This window comes from Atractosteus spatula, chromosome 12 (genome assembly GCF_055471065.1).
Source record: "Atractosteus spatula isolate fAtrSpa1 chromosome 12, fAtrSpa1.hap1, whole genome shotgun sequence".
Taxonomy (NCBI): Eukaryota; Metazoa; Chordata; class Actinopteri; order Semionotiformes; family Lepisosteidae; genus Atractosteus; species Atractosteus spatula.
Window position 1 is genome coordinate 32,576,492 of NC_142717.1, and position 24,601 is coordinate 32,601,092.

Below are 24,601 nucleotides of genomic sequence, written 5' to 3' on the forward strand. Positions count from 1 at the left end.
TCTAGGATTTGATTTTGTTTGGATAAGGCGTCCCCACATTATTTCTTAATGGCTTTCCCAGCTGCTTCTGTCCATTTTCTGTCACCAACAACCATCTGGCCTCTTATTAGCACCTCAATGCATCTATAGTGGATTCATTTAACACTGGGGGTAAAATAAAGAATACTCGCGGTACTCCAGTCCCTTTTAAAATTGTATTTTTTGAATAAAAGTGTCTTTCTGTATGTTATGTAAGACACGAGAAATCAAGTATTTTGTACAAAGAACCGTTTGATTAAATTTAGGGATATCAACGATAAGCATTTAATGTTGTTGCGTTGTTTTCGGGTGGATAGAATAGGGAAGGTGTTAAAATATTGTAAATCTGTTATAAAAGCGTAAGCATTTTTTGTTCTGCTAATTTCAACACAAACCTTTTTCTTTCATTTTGTAAACAACATTACGTTTTATTTAGCATTAAGGTTTATTACGTTTATGAGTCTATGTTAAAATGCGGTACACGAGGTAATTAAAATACAGTACAGTAACACTAAATGTGTAATAATAATAAAAATGCTAGTTTATCTTTTCATTTCAATATTTACTACAGCTTATTTTTAAATACAGATGTATTCCTTTTGACTTTTTATAGCTTCTTAACGCAAGTTCCAACTTACTTTTCATGTATGCCGTAAAAAGCAAAGAAGACGAACCTTTAAATGTCTCTATAATTTCATTTATTTTATTAGACAAAATATATGATTTGGACAAATTCTGTTGACACGCTATTTACAAATTTAGATCACCGTATTTACAGAAAGTAAAACACAAACACTGAAAAGACAAAATACCAAATGTTCAGGAAAATGTATAAGACAAAGTGTGTGGTAATGATACGATGAAAAGGAAAATCCATCCACAAGTTTAATCAAATTGATTCCATTTTCTGCTCGGCTGAATGCTACGTGAAGGAAGAAAACTTCATTTTGTGAGTCCTTTACTGTTTTTTAAGTCCGTTTTTTTTTTCAACCAATAAATTCTTGATCAGGCTGAAGACAGAGCTGTTAAGACTCGCTGTGTTGCCTCTTGTTGATTCCTGGGACTGAAGAACAAAACATCAATCGTAAGTATAAAAGGAAGCATTCGCAACGTTCCCATTCATGAACAAGATATAATGTTTCAGATAAAAAACTTGAGTCTTTAATAATAAGAATAGTTCACTTTTCGCAATAAATAAACTTTGAAATCGATTCGAATAAGACTAATCATCAGATGCTGAGTTGGTAATAGCTTGTCTAATAGCATTTTGACCTCTATTTTGTAAAAGTCTAAATTAGTAGCTACAGATGATGATGACAAATATAAGCAATTATTAATGCTAAAGTAATTTTTAACTATGACGTTTATTTTCAGAATAAATGCATATTGATTACTGTAAGCGTGAAAATATTTTTTTATTCCTATAATAAGCCACCACCACCCCCAAAAACAATATGGATCATTTGAATGTGGCAAATCCCAGAAAGAAGGCCGAAACTTTCTTATACCTAAGGAAATAAAACATTTTACTAAACTAGTCCCTTGGGATTTTTATTTTCTTTTTATCTCAAGATTTGCAAACAATTATGCTTCCACAAGGCCTTACATGAGTGAGTTAAGGTACTGTATAGTCATTGTTAAAGGAAGGCAAATAAACGTGGATTATACGCATCATTAAAAATGCTACATTACATTTTAATCTGGAACGGGTTTTGTCCTTTTTTATCCTGGAAGATTTCATTTTAACCCGCCCCATCCCAGTAGGAGTCGCTATGATACAAAGGATGTATGTGTGATGGAAACAGCCTTAGAGGTTAATCTGCTACCACTACACAAACAATAATTTTCTGTACAGCTGTGCCTCGCTCAATCCTTCAACTTGTTTCAAATAATTTTGAGACCTCCTGTGTCTATAGGGTGCAAATACGTAAAAAACGGTTTAACGGTAAATTAAGTACAGTTTGAAACTTTTTTTTACCTGTCGTGGACTGGCTGAAAGGAGGACTTCAACGGCTGTGTGGGAGATTCGGTCCTTTGAACGTTTTCCCGTTCTAAAATAAATAAGCAGAAACATATTAGAACAATGCAAAACTGACATTGTAGCTTTGCGCACAGACTGAGCTTCATATAGTACTAATAAAAACTACACTCTAGAATATTTTTCTAGTTTTAATACAAAGAAATTTACCCAACAGTAAATAAATTCACTCGATATAACAGATTTTTAGTTCTGGGCAAATTGAAAATAAACATTGAATTAAAGCGAGTTAATTTTGCGCTTTTTTGTTTAATTGGTTTGAAGGGGATAGGTGCGTTAGTTTGCAAGCAGCAAAGAAACAAGGTTAATCCCACATTTAAAGGTAAACAGATATACTGTAAGAAAATAACAGCGCTTCGGCTGTGGCAGCCTTCTTACACACCTGAAGAATGCTCCATAGCCGAATCGTATTTTTTTCTCTTTCGTTTTACTTCTCTATTTTTTCTTGAATTTAGTCTCTACTTTCATGTTAATGTACAAGTAAAACAGCGATTTCAACTATCATCACATCATCTAATGTAAATTATGCTTTCATCTATTTTTGTTTGATATTTGAAATTCTTTATGTAGAATAAAAATCGGAAAATGTACCTATGTGTTTAGGACTGAGACTCTCTGAAGACTTCTCACTGTTCAGCGCTACGACGGATGAAGCAACTACAGAGGACTGCTGCTGCTGTGCATGGAGGGAGTGATTATGGTGATGGTGATGTTGATTTACTCCCAGAAAAGACCTCACGTTTAGCAGGGAATTCTGGCTGAGGAAAGCACCATTTGTCCAATTGTGGAACTTTCCAATCTGGCACGTGTATAGTCCATGGCTTGGAAGAAACGCTGGGTGCTGTATTTGGGGTGATGTGTGACTGACTGGGGCAGAGGGTGACGTGGGTTTCTGAGCGCTATCAGGAGTAGTAGCAGTTTCTGCTAAGGACCATATCTTGGGTTTATTGTTTGCTGGCAGTTGTAAATTACTCTGCCCGCCAGGGGAAAGAACTCTTGTGTTATTGCTTTCTGATGGGTCTTTGCCTGTAGAGATTGTGTCTTTTGATTTGTCAAAACCTTCATGCGCTTGAAGAGTCAATGCTCGTCTTTTCTCCATGCTGTCTATTTCTCTTCTCTCTCTGGTTTCTAATTTCTCCTCATCTTCCTCATTGCTTTGATCCCCATCATTCTCATCAATCTTGTCAATATCTATGCTCTCTAAGTCAATCTCTTCATCATCTTCATTCTTCTCAGCGTCACCTTCATTATCACTACCAAATATGTTGCCATCTTCATCATCTTTGCTCCTTGTACCCCAGGTGACCTTGTTCTCCTTCTTGAGCCTCCTCCTGGCATTAGCAAACCAGGTTGAGACTTGGGTCAAGGTCATCTTTGTTATAATGGCCAACATGATCTTCTCTCCTTTGGTTGGGTAAGGATTTTTCCTGTGTTCATTAAGCCAGGCCTTGAGAGTGCTTGTGCTCTCCCTGGTGGCATTTTTTGGTCTGGCAGGGTCTCCATACTGGAACTGTCCATAAGGGTAAAAAGCTGGAGAAGTGTGTGCAGCAAAACTGGCTGGGTGAACACCTGGATTATCTTTCAGTTCATATTGTGAACCCTATAGCAAGAACAAAAACAAATTATTTTAGTTAGCCTTCACTTATATTCAAAGAGGTACATAGATTGGAAAATCATTATTTAAAACCCTTCAGTTATAAGTTCATAATAAATATATATTTGAACTTCGGGTGCCATCACAGTAATTGTAAATTTACAATTATGCCGGGTGTCATAAAAAAAAAACTTTGTTTCTTATATAAATTCATGTCTGTATCTATTATACCGCGGAAACAGGTAAAAGAAATTCAAATGTATGCAAAGTAGGGTGTAGTTTTTGTTTAACATTTTTAAAACGTTTGAATTATTGAAAGTTAAAAGCTTGTAATATCAGTATACTGCTAAAGTTAAAATAATTCGCGAAAAAATGTTATTTTATCCTAGGGGATAAATCATTAACTTGTATGACTCTTGCCTCCCGTATAAATCTATACTACATAACATTCATGTTTAAAAAAAAATCAGAATTGTGTATGATTTTTTTAACAAAAAGTTTTCACTGTTTTTCTAAGACGCAATCAATATTTTAGCCGTCTGTTATAAAGCACATTAGTTGAATGTAACCAATTAGGTCCCCCACCAAATAACGTTTATCTTTTTAACCACCTAATTAGGCCTCATCATTAACATTTTCAGGTTTTTGAAACACATTATTTTTCATTCACTTCCATTTTTTTTATTTTAACATAACGTTCATCATAACATTCGCCAAAAAAAACTTTATGTATGAATAGTCTTTTTTTTTAGATCGAAAAGAAAAGAACGAAATAAAAGGCGATTGTGCTAAAATAAATCGAAAGGATTTTGATGGAACATTAAGGGTTGAAACAAGGAGATTCCAATGAACAGATTAGAAAACAATTTTGTTACAGCTTTTCAAAAGAGCACAACCAAAATGATTGTTTCAATAATATTGCCACTAATAAAATGTCAACACATTAACCATTCCTAAACTTGAGACGTGTTGGTTAAAATAATGTTAAATGACAATGATAATAAATTACCCTGAACATCTTCTGAAAACAAACAAAAAAACTGTTTTACATGCATACAGTCTACACTTTTTTTTGTTGTCTTTAATGGAAAGCTCTGATTTCTTTAGAAAGGAGACAGTGTGTGTATACAACCATTTTATATATAATTAATCTCAGTTTATTTTGCGTGCTCAATCACCGACATACGTCTTTAGGCCAAAAGTGACCATTATTTCAAATTATTTTTAAAATGGAAATTAACATTCGTATTTCAAATTTTCGTGATATAATTTATTTTCAAACATATATTTTTACTTGGACTTTATTTCATATATAACATGAAACCTTCGACCGTCTTTTCAAACTTTTATTATGGTTTTCAATGTATAGCTTTACGTTTCCACTAGAGCTCTTAAATAATGACTAATTCACACACAAACACGGATTCCTTGTACTTCAAAAATGAAACTTTTTTACTGGTACTTTTAATAAACCGTGTGAAATAGTTACATTTCATTAATAATTTTGTTAGAATAGACTGAAAAAGTATATATATAAGCCAACGGTTTGAAGTAAACTTTTCACGTAAATCCCATTTCAGCTCTATTCTATGCTTTCTATCCCCGAATTCATTCTTCCTTTTCACTCGTTAGTTCCTTTCATTCCCTTCCAGTTTTGCAGTTCTGGACTGCAATTTTAAATACTAGCTTTAAAGTAAATGATTGTGTACAATTTTGCCAGGCTACACAGTTCTTTATTTTATATACTTATATTTCAAATATTTGAATTCAAACAGCAACTTACCATCTGAGAGAAGAGAGCTAAGTCGGCACTGGTGTAAGGCAGGAAAGCGCTGTAGTTATGGGCTGCGTAAGGGTTTGCGTACATGCCCAACACCGATGTGACTGCTGCTGCTGTGGCTGTCGGATTTGCACCGATATCGGTGCTTCCTCCTCGGGCAGAGGCAGCCAGAACTCCCGGCCGATCGCCTCCATACACCGCTTGGGTAGCACTTAAATACTGAGGGTAACCCAGTTGGGGAAAAGACATCTCCTATACCGGATCTTTAAGCAAAGTCACCGTAGAAAACAACAGAAATCTCACAAAGTCAAGCTGAAAGAGTACAAGCACAAAAACGAGAAGGAAAAACAGATGATGTTCTTCTCAAATCTCAGCCTTTCTTTTGCCGCAAGTCCCCTGGATGTGATCAGATCAACAATTGAGCTCCAACTGATGTGTCTGCCCCTAGGTCTTGGGCTGATCTCTCAGATACAATTTGAAGTTGATGCCTTGATTGGCATCCCACTTGAGCTGCAAGCCCCTCCTAGTTTGGAGCATGTGGTTAAAGCATTGGCTGGGGCCACTTTTTGTGTGTTTGGTGTATTGTATGTTAAATGTTTAGCATTAGATTCTATTCACCGAAGCCCTCACTGTTGTATGACAACCTGTCTACACGATTTTACAGCTGTCCAACATTGGAGCAATAAACTTGATAGCCGTGCTGCGCCTCCTTTTAATTATTCCTGTTTTACGAAATAGAAGGAAAAAAAGAAAACATCTGTGAAGTTGTCTCACTCATTTTAACAATTTGTGTTTTAAAAGGAAATGTTGTTAGCATGGATCTTAATAAAAATTAAAATAACCCCATTCTGCGGAAACGTCTTTAGAAATACGGTAATTACTAGACATTGTGCAGGCCTAGACCTGTGTTATTCAGGTACGTCGTTATCATCATCAGCACCTTCACTATTATTCCTTTTTATTATTATTATTGCTACTGCTTTTGTATTTGTACTTAATGGAGTATATTTTCGCAATGGTAAAACTAAGGGCTTTTTAAACACACGAACAGCCTAGTTGTAAAACAATATCTCATTTTCTTTTTACTCTGCAAATTGAACTGTATAAGTAGTCTTAAGTATCTGCGTGAGTGACATAAGGAAGAGTGTAAATGCTTTTAAAATGCACTTGTTCTGAGGGCCTGGTATTTACGTTTTAGTATGCAAACGTTTTGCTTTTTTTCATATTCACTTTTTTTATTAAGGGCAGGGGGTGCGACGGAGGGATCAAACTACATTTCCATGTCCGTGTTGTTTGGAATTACTTTTTTGTTGGTGTGTGAGCGTGAGAAACCTCGGTAAATAGTAATGTGACTTGCCGTAACTTTAAATCTAAGAAAAAGGGTAAGATAGAAACTGCAGTTTTTAAGTATCGGTGTGTAACTTGATCTAAGTTTTTTTAGATTGTAGCTGAATAAAATTTAAATATCCAGAAAACTGGATTTACTTGCAGTGTGTATTAGCTTTCTATGCATCTGGAAACGGTGTGTTTCTTGGAAGTGGGATAAAGAAGCAGGTCAAGAAAGTGTTTTGATCGGTCGATACACACAACACCTAGCGTAATTTTTTTGTTAAATATTAAAACATACACGAATTAATAATACGTGAAATGATTTTTAATTTAAATTTGTAAAAATAGACGATTATTGGAAGACACTGACGCATTCAAGAACACAAACTAATAATTCAGTTGAAAACCAAAACCAAAAGAAAACCAAACTGAGGATGCATATCACGAACAACCTGTGGTCTAACAGCTCAACGTTTTGATTTAAGATCTCTGTGGTTAAGCAATTTCTTGAAGACAAAGCAAACTAAGCGTAGCATTACTTTTTTTTCGCTGCAGGCATACCTGTCCAAAGCGTACTATTGCTTAAAAAGTTTTAAAACAACGTTAGCCTTTTTTTCTACCAGCTTTCAAAATGAGGTCATTTGAGAACTACGCTGGGGCTTTGCGCGTCTGTGGATTTTTATTTTTATTTTTCTGCTCACAAAACTCATTCTGTTCACATGTGAGAAAACAGACCCCTCGTAACCCCCCTTTATCTTGGTCATGTTTTTAATGAATAATGATCCCGTGCTGTTTTCGTTAACAATCTAGAGACTAAGCGGCAGTCGTCCTGGTACTTCCTATTTTACAGGCAACAGGGGCAGTTTTATAAATGTTGCAACATGTATCGAAGACAGAATGTGGGGCGAACAAATTCACTTTTACCACGTTGCGTAATTTTTTAAAACATTATTCTTGTCGTCCATGTCGCTATACTATTGTTAAAATAAACCATACTACACACAATTATACTGTATAAATGCCAGAATGCAATATCTATAATGCAATGACTACGTTTGTAATATATGCCAGACTAAATCAGTAAGTCAATCTCAACATATTTTATTCTAAAAACAGTCCATGCAACTTTTAATGAAATAGTGTGTGTGTGTGGTGTGTGTGGTGTGTGGAATAACTGATATGGTGTCGCTGTTCTTCAGGGTTTAGATCAGTTTGGGTTCCCAAAGAGCAGACTGGAAGTCGTGGTTGTTGAAAGAATATTGTAGATTTAATACTTAACTGCTAAGATGAAGTCAGTGATTTTGATCTGCTCCAGATGGTTGAGAGTGGATATTGCAACGCCAGGATCTGTTCAAAATATCTGAGGGCACTGATGGTAATCAGCAGAACACATCAGAAAGAAGGAGGAATGGCAATTGTGATAACCTGCTGGAAATGTGCAGGGCTGGTGATGGCAGTGATAAAAGAATGAAAATATCTCCAAATGGATATGACAGAGATGATGAAAGAAGACACCTTAAAACTAAACAATGGTTCTAAGGAAAACAGGGTAAAATTACGGGGGAAAAGTAATGAGTAGAAAAATTATTTCCTTCGATGAGCTGCCTGAAACCGACTGAGCAAAAGTGTGTGTGTGTGGTCCTTAAATGAAACGTTAATACAGTTTAACAATATTTCAAAATAGATTATATGTACAGTACATGTTTAAGTTGAAGGACTAAATTAACACGAACCATAATTTAAAAAAATACAATCGTTTCAAACTTAAGATGTAACAATTGCATGGGTCTTCCTGAATTTTGTATTGCAAACTCGCCTTTAAAATTAGTTTAATGAAACGAGAGGAAAGACGTAAATCACAAAACTACAATATAATATAGGAATTCACACTATATTATAATAAACACATACTGTAGTATTGTAATACAAATCGTTTACACTACCTTATATTTTCTCCTGTAATTAAACAGAGAAAGAGTCTAGCTACGAATAGGTGGCATTACTCTGACTGTAGCGCATCCTCTCCGTATGTGAAGTTTAGAATGCAAACTTTAAAATGGTATATATGTGTAGGCTGTCTGTACACTGCATATAAAAGATAATGATGATAAATCGAATGGCTAAGTATGATGTTAGCATTTTAGAATCGATGAACTCTCCAAAGTACTGTTGGTTAAGGTGATAATGGTGGTCTATGACTGTGGCCAAAAAATGCCACGTGCCTCATATGGGCAATCACCAGTTCTTCGCCCTGGAGTTCACTGATTTATGATCCTTGTCAGACAGTCGTTAGTACTTCACACCTTTCCCACAGCCGCACTGAAACAGTAGAATCTGGGTTTAGAAAAGCAAATTATATATATATAAAGTTTGCTCCCCAGTTATCTTTGTGATAATTTTTTTGTTAATCGTAATTTCTTACAATAACAAACCAAATACAGAACAATGAGCATCCGGAGTATTTTGTAACGATACTCTCACGCAAGCCTCCAAAACGAACACATCTGTGCAAATTGTAATGATACTTTTCAATGGGTAGGTTGCGTTCCCATTATATTCTTTAACTTTAGCCCTGAAAAAATATTATAGTAACACGTTATGGTTTGTTTTTTTTTACATTGAAATCTAGAAAAGTACGATAAATTGCGAAATCCTTACATGTAAAGTTTTGCTACCAAAGTGTAGTTTTGAACTATTGAATATAGCATTAACGGAACAAGGACGATTATTTTCAATGTGTATTTTTCTACAGTAATTGGAAACAATAGGTGTGATAGGCAGCCAAAACAATCCTTCCTGTCCGTAGCAGTAACAGTAGAAATTCCATTTTGAGACTAATACAATTAACAATATTTATCTGAGATTTTTTAAAGGGTTTATAATTGTATGTCAGCAGAATTTAGCTTGAGGCCAGTGACACAATTGCTGTGCCAGCTGCAGTTGTATATATTTGTTTTTGTTTTTTTTGTGCTTTTGTTCCTGGAAGGGACGCATTATGCAGTTTTTAATTAGTTTGTGTTTGGATTTCATCCTCCCCAAATCAATGCCATCCTAGAGCAATGCAATGTAAATTCCTGCAGTACAGGTGTAGCTGCGAGCTCTGCAACACTAGGAAACTCATGTTATACAAATGAAAGCACTGAATGCCATTCAACCAGACTGTCAACTTTAAACAGCCAAGAGGAAGGAGATCAAAGCAAAGAGTGGGAGTCTCTTCTCTCCCTAGATTATAGCCTTTACGGTTTGAACTCCTAATGCTATTAAAAGGAACCAGGACACATCGTACATCCTTAGTTACTCAGTGGAATTCACAGTGCCAAACACCACTAGGCAGTAGTCTCGAGTCACTAAGGGACGCTTTCCAGCCATTTTTGGCCCTTTGGTCGGTTTTTTTCCTAGTAGCCTATGTGTGCAAAGAAATATACTGTAGTACGTTAACAACTGTACAGATCAGTGTTTGAAATAAAGGAACGGTTCACGCCATGGGAAACTTAATTTATATTATTCATATTGATCAGAATATAATTCTGAAATGACTCATTACAAACATTGAATAGTGACATAAAATCTGTGCGAATTTACCTGGAATAGTATTTGTTCTCAATGTCTCTCTCGTTTATTATTAAGTGTAGATAAATTGAACTTCAGCCAAACCCTGTTCTACAGAATTATTGTTCCTTTTGATACAACAACAATTTTCTGTAATGTCGCTGAAGTATTTTGATGAGGCGATAATGTGTACTAATGTACACAAGCATGAACAAAAACAACTGCAACTCCGTAATTAGTAATAATAATAGTTATCTTGTTCATACTGTATATTAAGGCTTACTGCAAAGCCTCCCTCCTCACATAAAAACATCTCAGCATTTCCCTTGTTTTGTAAAAGCAGATAGTAGCTTGAATGGCAGATTTGGTAGTTAACTGTACATTATGAATTTAAAATCACTAGCGAACATAGTTTGCTAATTTTATATGTACTCTTAACTGATTAATATTTAAATTTCCGTTTAAACTGAATACTTGCACTGCTAACACTGGGCAGTTTTTAACCAAAGAGGGAGTGAGAAGACCGTAAGTGAAAGCTCTGGGGATTGGGCTTATCAAAGTAGGGAGTCCAAGTCATATTTCTGATACACCTGACTCCTCTAATTTACTGCTCTTATAAACTAGAGATTGTGTTCTCTCGTGCGTCCATGTGTGGCTGATCGGTTAGAAATTTATCACCGTTCTTGTGATAAATCTATGTTCCTATCACATCTGGCTTGTAAATTTTGCTGCACATACCTTGACTGCGAGGAATAGTAGCGAACAGATTTGGATATTCATTTGCAATCAATAACTCGTTTGTTGGAGTGTTCTCTCTTAATTATATATTTTTTTTTTGCGTGAATTCGATACATGTAAATAATAAACTGGATTCTAATTCAGGCTATTTTAGACCGTGAAATATCAGCTAATATTGAGTAAGTTGATACATTGTAAACACATTTCTATGTCAAATATTGAATAATCCTGTTGATAAAACAGAAATACCACAAGTGGGGTATTGAGTTTTGTAGTGTCAAAAGTAACATCGTTACAAAAGGAGAAATAAAAACTAAAAAAATAGCAGTGTTTAAAAATATTTTCTGCCCACTAAACCTACCTTTGTTATGCAAATTATTGAGCATATAATTAAATATCTCGATGTGTGAACACCAGGTTTATATTTAACCAGTTATGTCCTTCTTCATCATATGCGACCGGGCAAGGACGTGTGTTTCCACGGTTATATGAGATTTTAATTAAGTAGTGAACTTTAGTTTAGTACATAAGCAAAAGATTTGACGCTAAAATATAGGCGTAACCGTGTTTCCAATTCTAAACAAACTAAACAACAAGCTTTAAGGCTCAACCATTCGTTTAGGTATTAAATACATTTTTATTCATGATAATTGTTGTTCGCATTAATATCAAAATCTGAGTGAAGGGTTTAAGAAAATGATGTCATGGGTACATCTGCTCAGTTGTTGAGCAGTATTACATCTAACCTTTTCATGGTTTGAATACAAACCCACAAACTACCTGCACTTATGTATATAAAGGTAACAAGAAACCATGGGAAGTAACATGGACCAGGTACTTGCAAGCAGTTCACAACTTTGATCCAAATGCATAGAAAGTAGTGTAAAAGGAGACTCCCCTAATCTATCAAACATGTAAGCAGTGATTCAGTATACTGTATAACCACTACTTCTCAAACCACTGAGCCACTGTTGTTTGTTTATTCCCTCCACACACCAACTACACACACCTTCACTGTCTTCATCCTGCAACTTACTGTACCTATAGTATGTACAAGAGGAAGATGGTCTTGAGCATGAATTCTATTACTCAATAGCTTTATTTCATTCACATTCACTATATGGTACCAGCTTCAAGGATGGCACAACCTCCACTGGAATGATCAGAGTATATGACTTACTGTACATGTGATAGGGTCTGCATTTTTAACAAAAAGGATAATATAGTCTTTTTACTTCTGAAATTTACTGAATGGTAAATTGTGTTCATGTAAAATTTAAACTGTAGAAATTATGTGTCAGCAAAACACAAAGAAAAGTAATTAATTAGACAAACCATTAGAAATTGTCACCTTCTCTAAAGAAGAATAATGTTTTGTGAAAATGTCTTGCGTTGTGGAGTTCAGGCTGGAAGATCTCATTGTCCTATGCATCTTTATGGACGTTTCTTACTCAAGCAGTAGGACATTCATAGATGTTCATGGACCTGAGAGACATATGGCAGTCATTATAAACCAAGAGCCCCACTTCACAGCAGTTCAAGTAAAGAACAGAGAAAAAGCTTCACCAATTGAATTAAGGGGGGACTGTAAGAAGATTGTTCAACCCCAGAATATACTGTAATTTATGGGGTTACCATCCTTATTGTTTGGAAAAGTGTCATGAGATCCGTTATAAACAAGTAGTCAGTATGTTGGGTTAATGTCTCATCTAATTGACATGAGACATTGACCTGTAATTCCTACAGGAAAGTGTCTGTGACCATTGGACTGGGATAGTTCTCTGATCCAGAGGAAAGAGTGCCACATACAGATCCACTAACAACACCAGCAGTGGAAATCTAGATTTTTCTTGAGTGCTTCCCTTTGCACCATTAAGTAGACCCAGAGTTTGTTAAGCTTCTGAGATCAAATAAACTCAGAATACTAGCAGATAATGTAGAGAATGGAGAAGATCAAACTCCAAGGTGGCAATGGTGCTGCCAGGGGAGAGCTGTGACATGACTTCCTTACTATTTTTCTTTGTACATGATTGTGAGCTGTTTGAAGCTGAGGTATCATCTTGCAGAAAACATTGTGAATATATAAACACTATTAGAGACAAACAGAAGGATCTACTGGAGAACATTGAAGTATATCAGACAGAACTTACATTTCTTACATTAGATGGCAATGTCTTTATATCAAACTTTTTATATCGTTGAAATGAACAATGATAGCATGACAAAGGGACACAAGTAGAAATAAAGAGTGTTCAGGACAGATAACAGGATAAAGTCTTTATGCCTCTAGGTAGTCCAGAACAAATTTCATAGCTATTTTGATAATATTGACTTAATGAGATACTTAAAGAAATGGCATGATGATACACCTGAATCATTAAACTACTTACTGTAAATGCTCAATACTCAAATGAGCCAAAATGCCATCATTTGGAAACTTTCTAATGAACTCATATTCAATACCTTTTAACTCTTTGATACACAGGCTTTCTGTTGCATAAAAATGTTCTAATAAATACAAAATGATGTACTAAATGTGACAAGAAAGTACCAGTTGGATCTCAGACATTGCCTATTTCCATACAACATAGAGCACTAGTACAAAATGCACTTATCCCTCACTTTAGAAGCATTGGCTCCAACATTTCTGCTGAAAACTCATAAAACACTACATTCACATTAAAATACATGTAATGTTTTCAGATTCATTCAAAGTGCTCATAACTGTACATAAACTATTTGGGCTTAGGTACTTTTTTATATATTTAAAAAGTTTAGAGCCATAAATTGCTATGTATTGTATATGTTACAACATGCAGAATTGAGCAACATGTTTTTTTGCAAACTGTTATGTTTAAATGTATTGTGAAGCAGGAATGTGTAGAAATCAAGTTTTCATTAACACTATAGTACACATGAACAATAAATACATGAACTAATCAAAATTTGCTGGTAAATAAAATGATAGTAAGATGAGCATCACATCTGGTGATATTGATATTGTGCATTCATAGAGTGTGTTATCAAAGCAAAAATTTTAATGATATAAAATATTTAAGCTTCTGAATCAGTATTACTATTTTAATAATAATGTAATATTATTTCATTATTTTTTACAAATTATATGTTTCAAATATTGTTCTACACTATAACTAGTGTGAAACCCTTAAAATATCTGTCAATATAGTTAAGATGGCAATACCTGAAAGGAGTGAAAGAAAGAAACAAAAGAACTAGCTGCACTCTTGAAGATTGTATAAGCAGAAGTACTTCACTTGTCTAACAAATATTTGTATGTATATTTATAGCTTTTTATAGAGCACACATGTAAATGCTCATTTAACAAGGGATGAGGGGTATAGTGAAAAAAAGATATACGATTTTGTGTCTAATTACATGTTTTTGATCCAATGTTTTCTATAGATTTGTGTATTTCATATACAGTATATACATCACTTTTCAAAAGTTTTAATATTTAAAGAGTTTTAAATTTTAAGATTTGATCGCTTTAAAGCATGCTGTCATGCCACTTTAAAGCATTTAATATGAAAGCTACTCCACACAATCAACTACACAGATAATTATTATGAAAAAAATGGAAAAGTCACAATTGCATGAGTTTTCAAATCCTTTGTTTGTCAAACCTAAATTAATTTATGTGCACAAAATTACCTTAACAAACCAGACAATTAATAGAGTGCCTCCTGTGTGGAATAATAGTAATTCACATTTTCAAAATATTTGCACCTTTCTCTGTAAGGTCCCTCAGTCAGGTAGTTATTTTTAGGCAAAGATCCAACTATGAAGACCAAGGAGTTTGGAAAAGACCTCAGGAATAAAGCTATAGAAAGTCATAGCCCTACAGAAGGGTATAAAAAATATTTCAAAGACGCTGAATATCCCTTTGAGTATGGTAAAGTTGATCAATAAGTGAAAGGTGTGTTGTCATATCCAGACATGGCCTAGATCAAGCTGTTCCTCCAAACTGAGCAGTCAGGCAAGGAGGAAACTAGTTAGAGATGCCACTGTGAGGCCAAAAGGAACTTTAAAAGAGTTCAATGGCTAAGATGGGAGAAAATATTCTCTAGTCAAAGTGGCAAGAAGTCAATACTGAAAAATCTAAGGGTATTCTGAAATCCTGTGCACTGCTATTAATGCAGACAGACAGTGGCCACTAAATTTATTGTGTGGCTTTTCAAGGTAATTTTATGCAGTAGAATTAATTTAGCTTTGCCACAGTAAAGGTTTTGAATACTTACGAAATCAGTTTTAATATTATTTAATTTACTTCTTTCTTTTTTTTGGAATGTATGGAGTAAGTTGTGTATATAACAAATATAAATTGCTACTTCAAATTGTCATGACAGCAAGCTTTAAATCAATGAAATGTGAAAACTCTGCAAGGCTCTGAGCATTTTGCAAGGCACTGTGAGTGTATATATTACATAAATACATGGCATGGCGTCCCATACAGACTATAGTCCTGCCTTGCACTGCATGCTTCAAAGATTTATGATTCTGACAGGTTTCAGGTTGATATAGTCCTTACCAGGAATAAGATACATCTGATGATGGATATATAAATATAATCCTGATTGGTTTACAGTGTTCATGAAAATGAGTCTAGGAGGCAGTATGAGAAAGAACAGCAAAGCTCTGCTGTGAAAAAATGTCTTTCTTCTATTTTATAATGACATATTTGTTCAGTTCTACTTACTTTTTAAAATCCATCCATTTTCAGGATGCAATCTGACCAGCTGGAGCCTATCCTGGAAGCACAGAGCTTAAGACAGGACCCTGGACAGGACATTTACCCATTACAGTGCCACAAAAACACGAAAAACTTAGAAAACCCAATTAATCCTTGTCAAGGAGGTGGACAGAAACTGGAATACCTGTAGAGAACCCATGTGAGCATTGGAAGGACATGCAAATTCCACAAGAACAGACACCTATGGGCAGAATCAAACGGAGAACCTCTGTGGGGCAGTCCCACATCATCATGCCAGCCTTGACTGATTACATACACTAAATAAAAAATAAATATGTAATTGCGTCTATTTTCCTCTGCTTATGTTTGCAAACACACCAGCAAATAATAGATTCCCCAAGGATTTTAGTTGTTTAAATAATAGAAGTGTTTCTTTTTTCAAGTATTAAAAATACTAATGGTTTAGTGTGTTGTTTCTGCTTTTCACTGCAGGTCATTTTTCATTTATGGGTATTTGACCATTTTAAAAATAAATAGGTTTATGGATTTGTAAATAAATCAGATTTTATAGATAAAAAGTCACCAGGGATTTAATTAAGTTGAGGTCATACTGCAGAATAGTAAAGTACTTAACAGATTACATCCCAATGTCCAGACTGACTTGAAAGAGTTGAATAGATTAGGTAAGGGGATAAATATAAATGAGGTAAATTGAAAAAAGCATGATTAAAAACATCTTTCATCTTGGATGTGTAGTTAAAGAATAGTGATGATTAGAATTTATGCACTGGTAATACTTTAATGATTAATTAATTTGCTACAATATTTGATAACTTTTATTGTTGTGATACAGTACATGTCAAGACTGCAATTAAGTCACATAGACAAGACACAAAAAGAACACTCACATGAATTAATTGTCATGCAATATAACAATTGGCTTAACAATTAACCATCTAACAGCCAAACCTTATTAACTTGGATTCTTGTTGCTCAGACTTACAGTAATAGGGGCGTTAAAAGTTAGGGAAAATGTCTCATTACAGAAATCATAGAAACACAGTTGGAAATGCTATTTCATAATAAAATCTACACTAGCATTTTTTTATAATGACTTTTTAAGACAGAGGACAACATAAGGAATGCTAGTTTAAGAGGGAATCTATTTAAAAGGGAAGCTATTTATTTTATCTAATAGGGATAGACAAAGCCAGATTGTACTTTGCTGATTTTCTTAATTGATACACACCGTTTTTGTATGTGCAAGACTTTGAGTCTTGCATGTTCAACTTTGTACTAAAAACTAACCAAACTTATTTAAATAACTTTTTTACATCATAACAACATGACCTTACTCATGGTTTTATTGAAAATGAATGGAGCTGCCTTCAAGTTCAACTATGTTAATATAGAAAATGCAATCAGTATACTAAAAGACTCTCTTTCACTATCTCATTTTTACTTCGTCAGTCACTCTCCTCTCTCTCCCCATGTCTCTCATTCTCTCATTTTTGCTCAAAATATACATATAAAAAGAGTCGTCACCTTTGAAAATAACTGTTTTTCTTACATTTTCAATGTCCAAAACAATATATAGTTTTTTACTGAAACATCACCACCAAGTAAACATGGTTCAAATCAATTGCTTATTATTTACTTGGAATTAAGCCAGACTCGTCAATTAAATTGGCATAAACTGAATGCATGGAAAGAAAAAAATCAAGATTTCAAACTTACATCTTTTAGTTTGAACAACTTAAGCTGAAAAACGTGGTTTTGAATTACTTAAATTACTTTTTTATTTGTTGTGTCTGGTGTCCTTATGTAGTTGGTTCTTCAGGAAAGAGTTAAGCATGTTTTCGCTGCGCAAGCTTTGTGAGATTTATTTCCCAGTTCACCACATAATTAAAAAGTTTGTAATGGTATTTCTGCCTATCGTTATAAAGGTCACTGCGGCCCTTCCTAACAGCCTGTGACAATGTAATAATGCAATATATCAATGCAATACTGTATTTAGTTTTTTACACAATGTATTTTACCACCTATAGTATATGAAATGCACAGATTTAACCAAATTAACTATCATTATTTTCTCAGTTGTTCGTTCAGTTTCTAATAATGGTGAAAAGAGCTAACATATATAAGATAGGAAACTGGACCAGAGCTTTAACACCCACTCCCCCCCAAAGGAATCCCCAAAACACTGAGGCTTATTTCGAACACTGATCTAAGAGCAAGTCACTGCGGCTGTGGTTTCACCAGAACCAAGGAGAATATGTGTGTAACGAATACAAAATATGTATTACTTAGGCTTGGCTTTGTTTGAGCCACTGGATTCAGGTGCAGTTCCTGACAAGCACGTACTGTATGCTGCAGGTGACAAAATGTGAGTTAACGAACAGGTAGCAGCACTAGAAGCTAACAGCAGTAGTAGGATTGGTTACCTTGGATTGGATCTCTGTTATAGCAGAACCTGGATGAATGGAAGAGTAGTTTGATGCAGAAACAGGAAGGGTAAATGGGGGAGGGATTGAAGCTGCTTAAGCCCATGTTTAGGTCCGCACAAGGAAGCCTGGATTTGGTCAGACTGAAGTTGAGCGTTCGCACCCATGGGGTCAGAGACTAGGAGGTCCTGCTGTGGACAGTGAAAAGAAGAAATGGGGAGAGCGTAGAGCAAAACAACACATGTAGCCTGGGGCCATAGTACCAGTGGGTTGGCTGTTTAACCAGAAACAGAGAGAGAATGAAGCGAAGGAGAACAGAGTAGGTGAGATTAGGAAAAGAGAGAGAGAAGAGGAACAAAACTGCCCCTGGGACAGTTGCCGCAGTTGCTTGGACTTTCTGAGAGGTTTGCTGACATTGGAAGACCTGAAAGAAAACCACAGATGGCACGTTGGGCACAGAGCCACTTGTTTTCAGTAGAATGTTGTAGTTGGAGAGGCGAGAGTAGCTCCAGTCCTGGATGAATACAATGAAGCCAAGGTCCTAGCAATGCTGAATGGAAGACATGACTGTCTGTGACGAAGCGAGACGCACAAGTGCTGGAGAGAATGCGCTCAGCATGTTCAGCCAGTGAGCTTTCATGCACAGGGAAGTTGATTGTGAGATTAGAATTTGACCTCCAACCAAATTTCTGCTCAATTACACCACTAATAATTAGATAAATGCAAATATAAGATATTAAAGGTTTTTACGCAGCATTTTTAATGTATAAATTGAATTCTATAACCACATTTTCTTTTGTTTTCATAAGTGTTTGCAGTGCTGTATATTTAATATGCATTATGTATGTAGCATATCAAACACTTGGATTCTATACTTAAAAGTTCAACATAAATACAAGGTCTGTTATTTAAAAAGTACAAATTTCAATATCATAAAGTACATAAAATAATTGTTGAACACAATCTAAATTAATTTTTTTATTAATTCATAGGAATGCATAAAAGCTAGTATGCAAATCTGCTTTCAGATGATATAATTAGTACTTTAATTTGTAAAAAAGTTAATTGAATTTTAAGAAAACAGTGTGGCACAGAGTTTTGTATATTCAAATATTCTTTGAAACTGCAAGCTTTGATAGTGGTGGATGGATAGACATATAGATAAAATGATAAACAGACACCAAGACAAATAGAATTTTAATGAGTGGGAAGCTTTTATCTACTATCACTTTGTGATTTAATTTTTTCTGTTTATACCAACTATTGATTCCAGTTGAAACCTGCTGTTTTAATGTTGTTATTGATATTCTCTCTGGGTTTTTTTCTAACTCTGGCATTGATATTACCTTGATCAGATTTAGTTTATTTGAATTGCCTGTGGGTTTGGTTCCCGAGAGTTTTTCATTGCTTATAGACATGCAAAGATAAAACCCCTGTTTCATCTAAAAATCCTTGAGAGACTCAGAAAGCTATAGCTCTTTTCTCCAGAACATAAAAATGCAAGAGACAACAATCAAAAGGAATAGACTTCTCACCCAGACTTCTAGACTTTGTTTTGTTTCTTATTTAGGTTTGAGTGCTTGGGTTCAGATGGGTTTCATAAATAACTTAGATCTATTGTCTTAGAAAATTCAGAAAGGGAAAATGATTGCTAACAACACTGTTTGTACTTAATTTGAAACAATGTATTTACACTCAGAAAAAATACCTTCAAAAACTAGTGTTTATAAACTTTCATCATCCTAGATATGTATCATATTATAGGACCTGGCATGTTAAAGTAGATATAATCAATGTACACTGAACTTCACAGATTTTGACATTTAATTGCTCTTTTAACTCATTTAGTTTCCATTCCACTTTCAATCTTAAAATACTTAATAACTAAAAAATCAAAATATTCCTAGCCTATTTAGTCTAGTTATGAATTACAGTTTCATAATGATTAACATTCAAATGAATTTAAAATGTATCTACTGCATGATGTAGAAAAAATCCATATATTCAGAAAACAATTTTAAACCCATTCTTTTCATGTATGGAGTAGACAATCAACTAATTACACTAAACATTTCTGTTAGACGGACATAATCTTAAACTAATTGCTTTTAAAAATATACAGAAGGGACATGGTAAGGAAACCACAAAGGTTTCTTAATATTATGTATGCAGAACATCAAATGAAACCTTTCAGTTACAACTGCAACCAGTTCAGAATGTTATTATAATTAAAATGATAACATTTTTGTGTTGGATGTACTGATATACAGTATTATTAAACAGCCATTATACAGGCAAATTCATTATGCTGATTATCATTTGCTATCTATGATTTTGATCAACAAGGAGTTTAAGGGTTAATAGTATGACTTTGTTAATTAATACATGGATAACATTTTTATGTTTGCTTTGAACCAGGTTGCAGAGATTTTGTCTTGTGGATTCTATCCCTTTTGTAGAACCTTGGTACATGCCTGTTCACTGGTATCTGAGCTCAAGATGCCACATGTCATCTGAGATTTTACCAGGAATGTTCTGACAATAGAGTCAAGTCTGTGGAACATGGCATCCATGGCATAACTATCATGTTCTCTAGAGATCCAGTATTACAGAAGCAGGATGAGGATGTGTTTGGTCCTGCCGGAATAATGTCACTTCAAGATGAATCCGCTTCTCAGTCCAGCATATATTTCATTTCTGAATCATCAGTAAAGATTACTTTTACCTTTTACCCCTTGTAAAAAGAACAAGAAGGACACCAATTAGGCATGCCATGTATGGCCAGTAGTAACTAAAAAGAGTTACAGAGTTTGGTGTCTGAGAAGGGAGAGACTGTCCATAGGTTAAAAATTTCTCACTTAGTCCACAAAGGGGGCTTGTATGAAAGTAAAAAAAGAACTTTGAGGTTTTCAACAAAGGACCTAATTGATGCTGCAAACATGTGTCAATGTCTTACAATTAGACAAAACAAAATTGGGAACTTTTTGGTCTGAATGCAAATCTGACATCTGACAAAATTCCAACAAAGTGCATTGTTCAACCAACTCCATATCTGCTGTCAAACATGGTGGTTGGAAGCATTATGTTATAGTTCTTCACTTCATCAGCATAAAGTGGAATACTGTACTTATCAGGACTTATGGCAACATAAACGGCTCAAAGTAGATGAAATCCTGCTTCTCACATAAATCTGGGAAAAAACATCATACCACATCTGCAAAGGAACAAGTAATAGGTTTATTCCATGCTGAAAAGAGAAGAAAGAGAAAACACAACGTTTCGGCTGTGGAGCCTTCTGCAGGTGTAAGGGTCCACAGACGAAACATTGTGTTTCCTTTCTTCTTTTTTCAGCATGGAATAAACCTATTAATTGTTCCTTTGCAGCCTACGCATGCTGACGCAGCTACCCACCTGATCATACTACATCTGAACAATAATTTAAAGCAAAAGGTAAAGCTACAGGAATGGCTCAAAATAAGAATGTCCTTGATGGACAAGTCAAGGTCCTGACTACAATTATATTGATAATCTGTACAAAATCTTGAATAAAAAGTAATAAATAATACTGAAAGTAATAAGTAAAAAGATTTGTGGATGTAATTGCTGGCTAGGTACTAGTGCAGGTAATACTGAAATACTGTAGGTGCAGGTCCAGCTAATACTGAGTTCATACAGTATGTCTGAATAGTTAAGTAATTAACATATTTCATTTTTAAAATTTAGTTTTTGGTTATGTTTGCTGTAACTTATCTTGCCTTTAGAAATTCTCTGTTTGCGTCTTCAGGTTTTCCCTTTCACTGATGGTTAGTGTGAAAGACCTGTCTGATGTAGTCTGATGCAAATATTCGATGTGGTTTTTACAGAAATTAAACATACTTTTAAAAATGTTGGCCTCCCCAGAATGAGTATGGAATGAAACATTGTCTAATAATTCAGGTAATAATAATTTAAAAAGCAATATGAAAAACATTGTTTGTCCGGCAACCTTGAATGAAAATGTGCACTCTGTTATGGCATAGTTTTTAATATCTGTGCAGTTACTGAAACATTTGAAAGTAATTAAGAACTCTCTTATTTTTTTCATGGCAGAATATCTGGGTCAGACATTTTCAAAGCTTTTAAGAAAACTGTCAAGGAATTGAACTTGCAATGGGACAAAATGGTTGCTGTGACAACAGACAGCATACAAGCCATAATTGGTGAGAGAAATGATTTAATTTAAAGAAACATATTGGGCATGATCGTGTTCCATTGGTAAAGCTGTATCACTGCATAATCCATCAGGAGGCATTACATTTCAAATATTTGAAATTAAAAATGGACTTCCCTGTATTTACTGTTAACTTCACTCAAGTGCAATCTGTTAACCACTGAGAATTCCAGTCTTTTCTGTAGAGCGTCAGTGTTCCATATGGTGGCAATCTCTATCATGCTGCAATAGCTGAGCAGTTCTGAGATGAGTTTATGTTCTGCAGAATCAAATCAGATTTTGTCTGTGGGAAAAGAGAATGGACATGTCTGTCAAGGAAGAAAGTGACTGGATTCTTGATCTGGCATTCTTGACAGACATATAGTATCTGCAGACCTGAATGACCTAAACCTGAAGTTGCAGGGGAAAATCAAACTCATTTGAGAACTGTTGTCTGTGGATTTGAAATAAAACTGCACCAGTTCATAATTCGGCTCAGAAAAGGCTAATTGATGCCTTTGAAACAGGTTGCTTTTCTTCTGTTGAGACATATGAGTTGTCTATCTAGGTAAAATTAAATGAGTGTCACTTCTCTGTGCTTCAGAACAGTGGAGTATTGTTTCATGCTGGACATCATCAGGAATATTCTCTGCATTTGCAGAGAATGGATCTGCAAAAGAGTTTGGAAGCAGACTTGATGTTCCAAAAGCATCTCAGGAAAACTCCTGTTGTAAATATTTGGGTGCAATTGCATGACAACTCCTAAATTTAACTGGCTACCATATACAATCAAAATAGCATTCACTTTCAACTGTCCATTTGGAAATACATTAATATGTTATTGTTCAAATGCATCAAGTATATAAAGTGATTATATACTGTATTTGCTCTCTGTCCACAGAAAACTAGTTTGTGTTTCATCTAGGTTCAACAAGTACCTAAAAGACTTCAAGTCATCTGGCAGATGACATTTAATAAACAAGTGCAGAGTGTTGCATACAGGTTGTAAAAAATAAAATGTGAATGTAAAATGGGGAATGCTACACTTGAAGAAGCTAACTATTAAAAATACTTAGGCATTTTGTATTGACACATTGTTTTCATTTTCTACAATATGCAGAATGTGAGCAGAAACTTTACTGGGCTCAATTGAATGACCTGCACTGTCAAACTAAAATAAACAAATATTTTTGTTCTTGAACACAGAATACTACAAGGACACCTGATTCATGGACTTCTTCAAAATCTAGAACTACAAACTGGAAGACACAGATAGGAACTAGGGTAGGTGCTTTTAAGATGAGAACATAAGGCTCTTCTTTACATATAGGATGGTGGAAGTCTGGAAAAAGTGATCCAAACATACATTTCAGATGATACTATAGCTTCTTCCAAAAACAGCTGGATGAGCTAGGTGTGCTATATGGCCTCTTCTTGTATGGAAACACTGTATGTTTGCACTGTATGCACTTAAGTTATCCAGCTACTCCTAGAGCAATACGTACATTTAACTTAACTCACAGTCACAAGTCAAATCCCCAGCTCTCAAACTTTTGGTTTAATGCCTTCTTTATGTAATGCCTTTCAAAAGAAACAGTGCATGTAATGGCAAAGAGTTACTTTGTTAACATGCAAGATAAAACAAAAAATAACAAGCATTCTAATTCTAAAACACTGTGTATCTAGCAATCACCCAAGTCTTCAAGTTTTACATATTGGTCACCATAGCATGGGAGACAAATGCTGCAAACTCAACATGTAGCTGGAAAGTCATGAGGTCACTATTGCAAGGCATTCTGAGGCTATCCCTGTTGAGTCAAGCCCACTCAACCCCAGCAGAACTCGGCCAGCTACATGTACAGTATGCACAGCCGCATGGGGATTCCTGGACATGGTATGCTAATTATATACCCCAGATTTGAACTGAAGTCTTTGATTATAAGGCTCAGTCTGATCTCCAAAGAAGTGCCTTTACTGGTTAAACCACTTGGGAAGGTATTTCTCTATAAATGTTGTATGTACTGTACATATAATAATTAGCACTTCTATTCAACAGAACCCTCTGCTAAATTTTAAATAAGAAAGAAAGTTTAATCCTGAAAAAATAGAATCCTGCAATAGTAAATCAAGAGGTCGTTAATACAAAATTGGAAGAAGCAGTGAAAGACAGATACAAAACCCCCTGAATTTAATATAAGGCAAATCAGATAC

At 34.9% G+C, this 24,601-nt stretch overlaps 1 protein-coding gene across 1 annotated transcript; it reads right to left on the reverse strand.

The window, feature by feature from the left end:
- Positions 1 to 699: 699 nt before the first annotated feature.
- Positions 700 to 5,881, reverse strand: LOC148822934 (iroquois-class homeodomain protein irx-1-like). Its single transcript, XM_088929453.1, has 4 exons — positions 5,434 to 5,881; positions 2,648 to 3,656; positions 1,997 to 2,069; positions 700 to 1,081 (listed from the first exon to the last, which is right to left on the reverse strand). The coding sequence occupies exons 1-4, from the start codon at positions 5,677 to 5,679 to the stop codon at positions 1,024 to 1,026; spliced, it is 1,386 nt and encodes a 461-aa protein (XP_088785579.1). The 5' UTR covers positions 5,680 to 5,881; the 3' UTR covers positions 700 to 1,023.
- Positions 5,882 to 24,601: the final 18,720 nt, after the last annotated feature.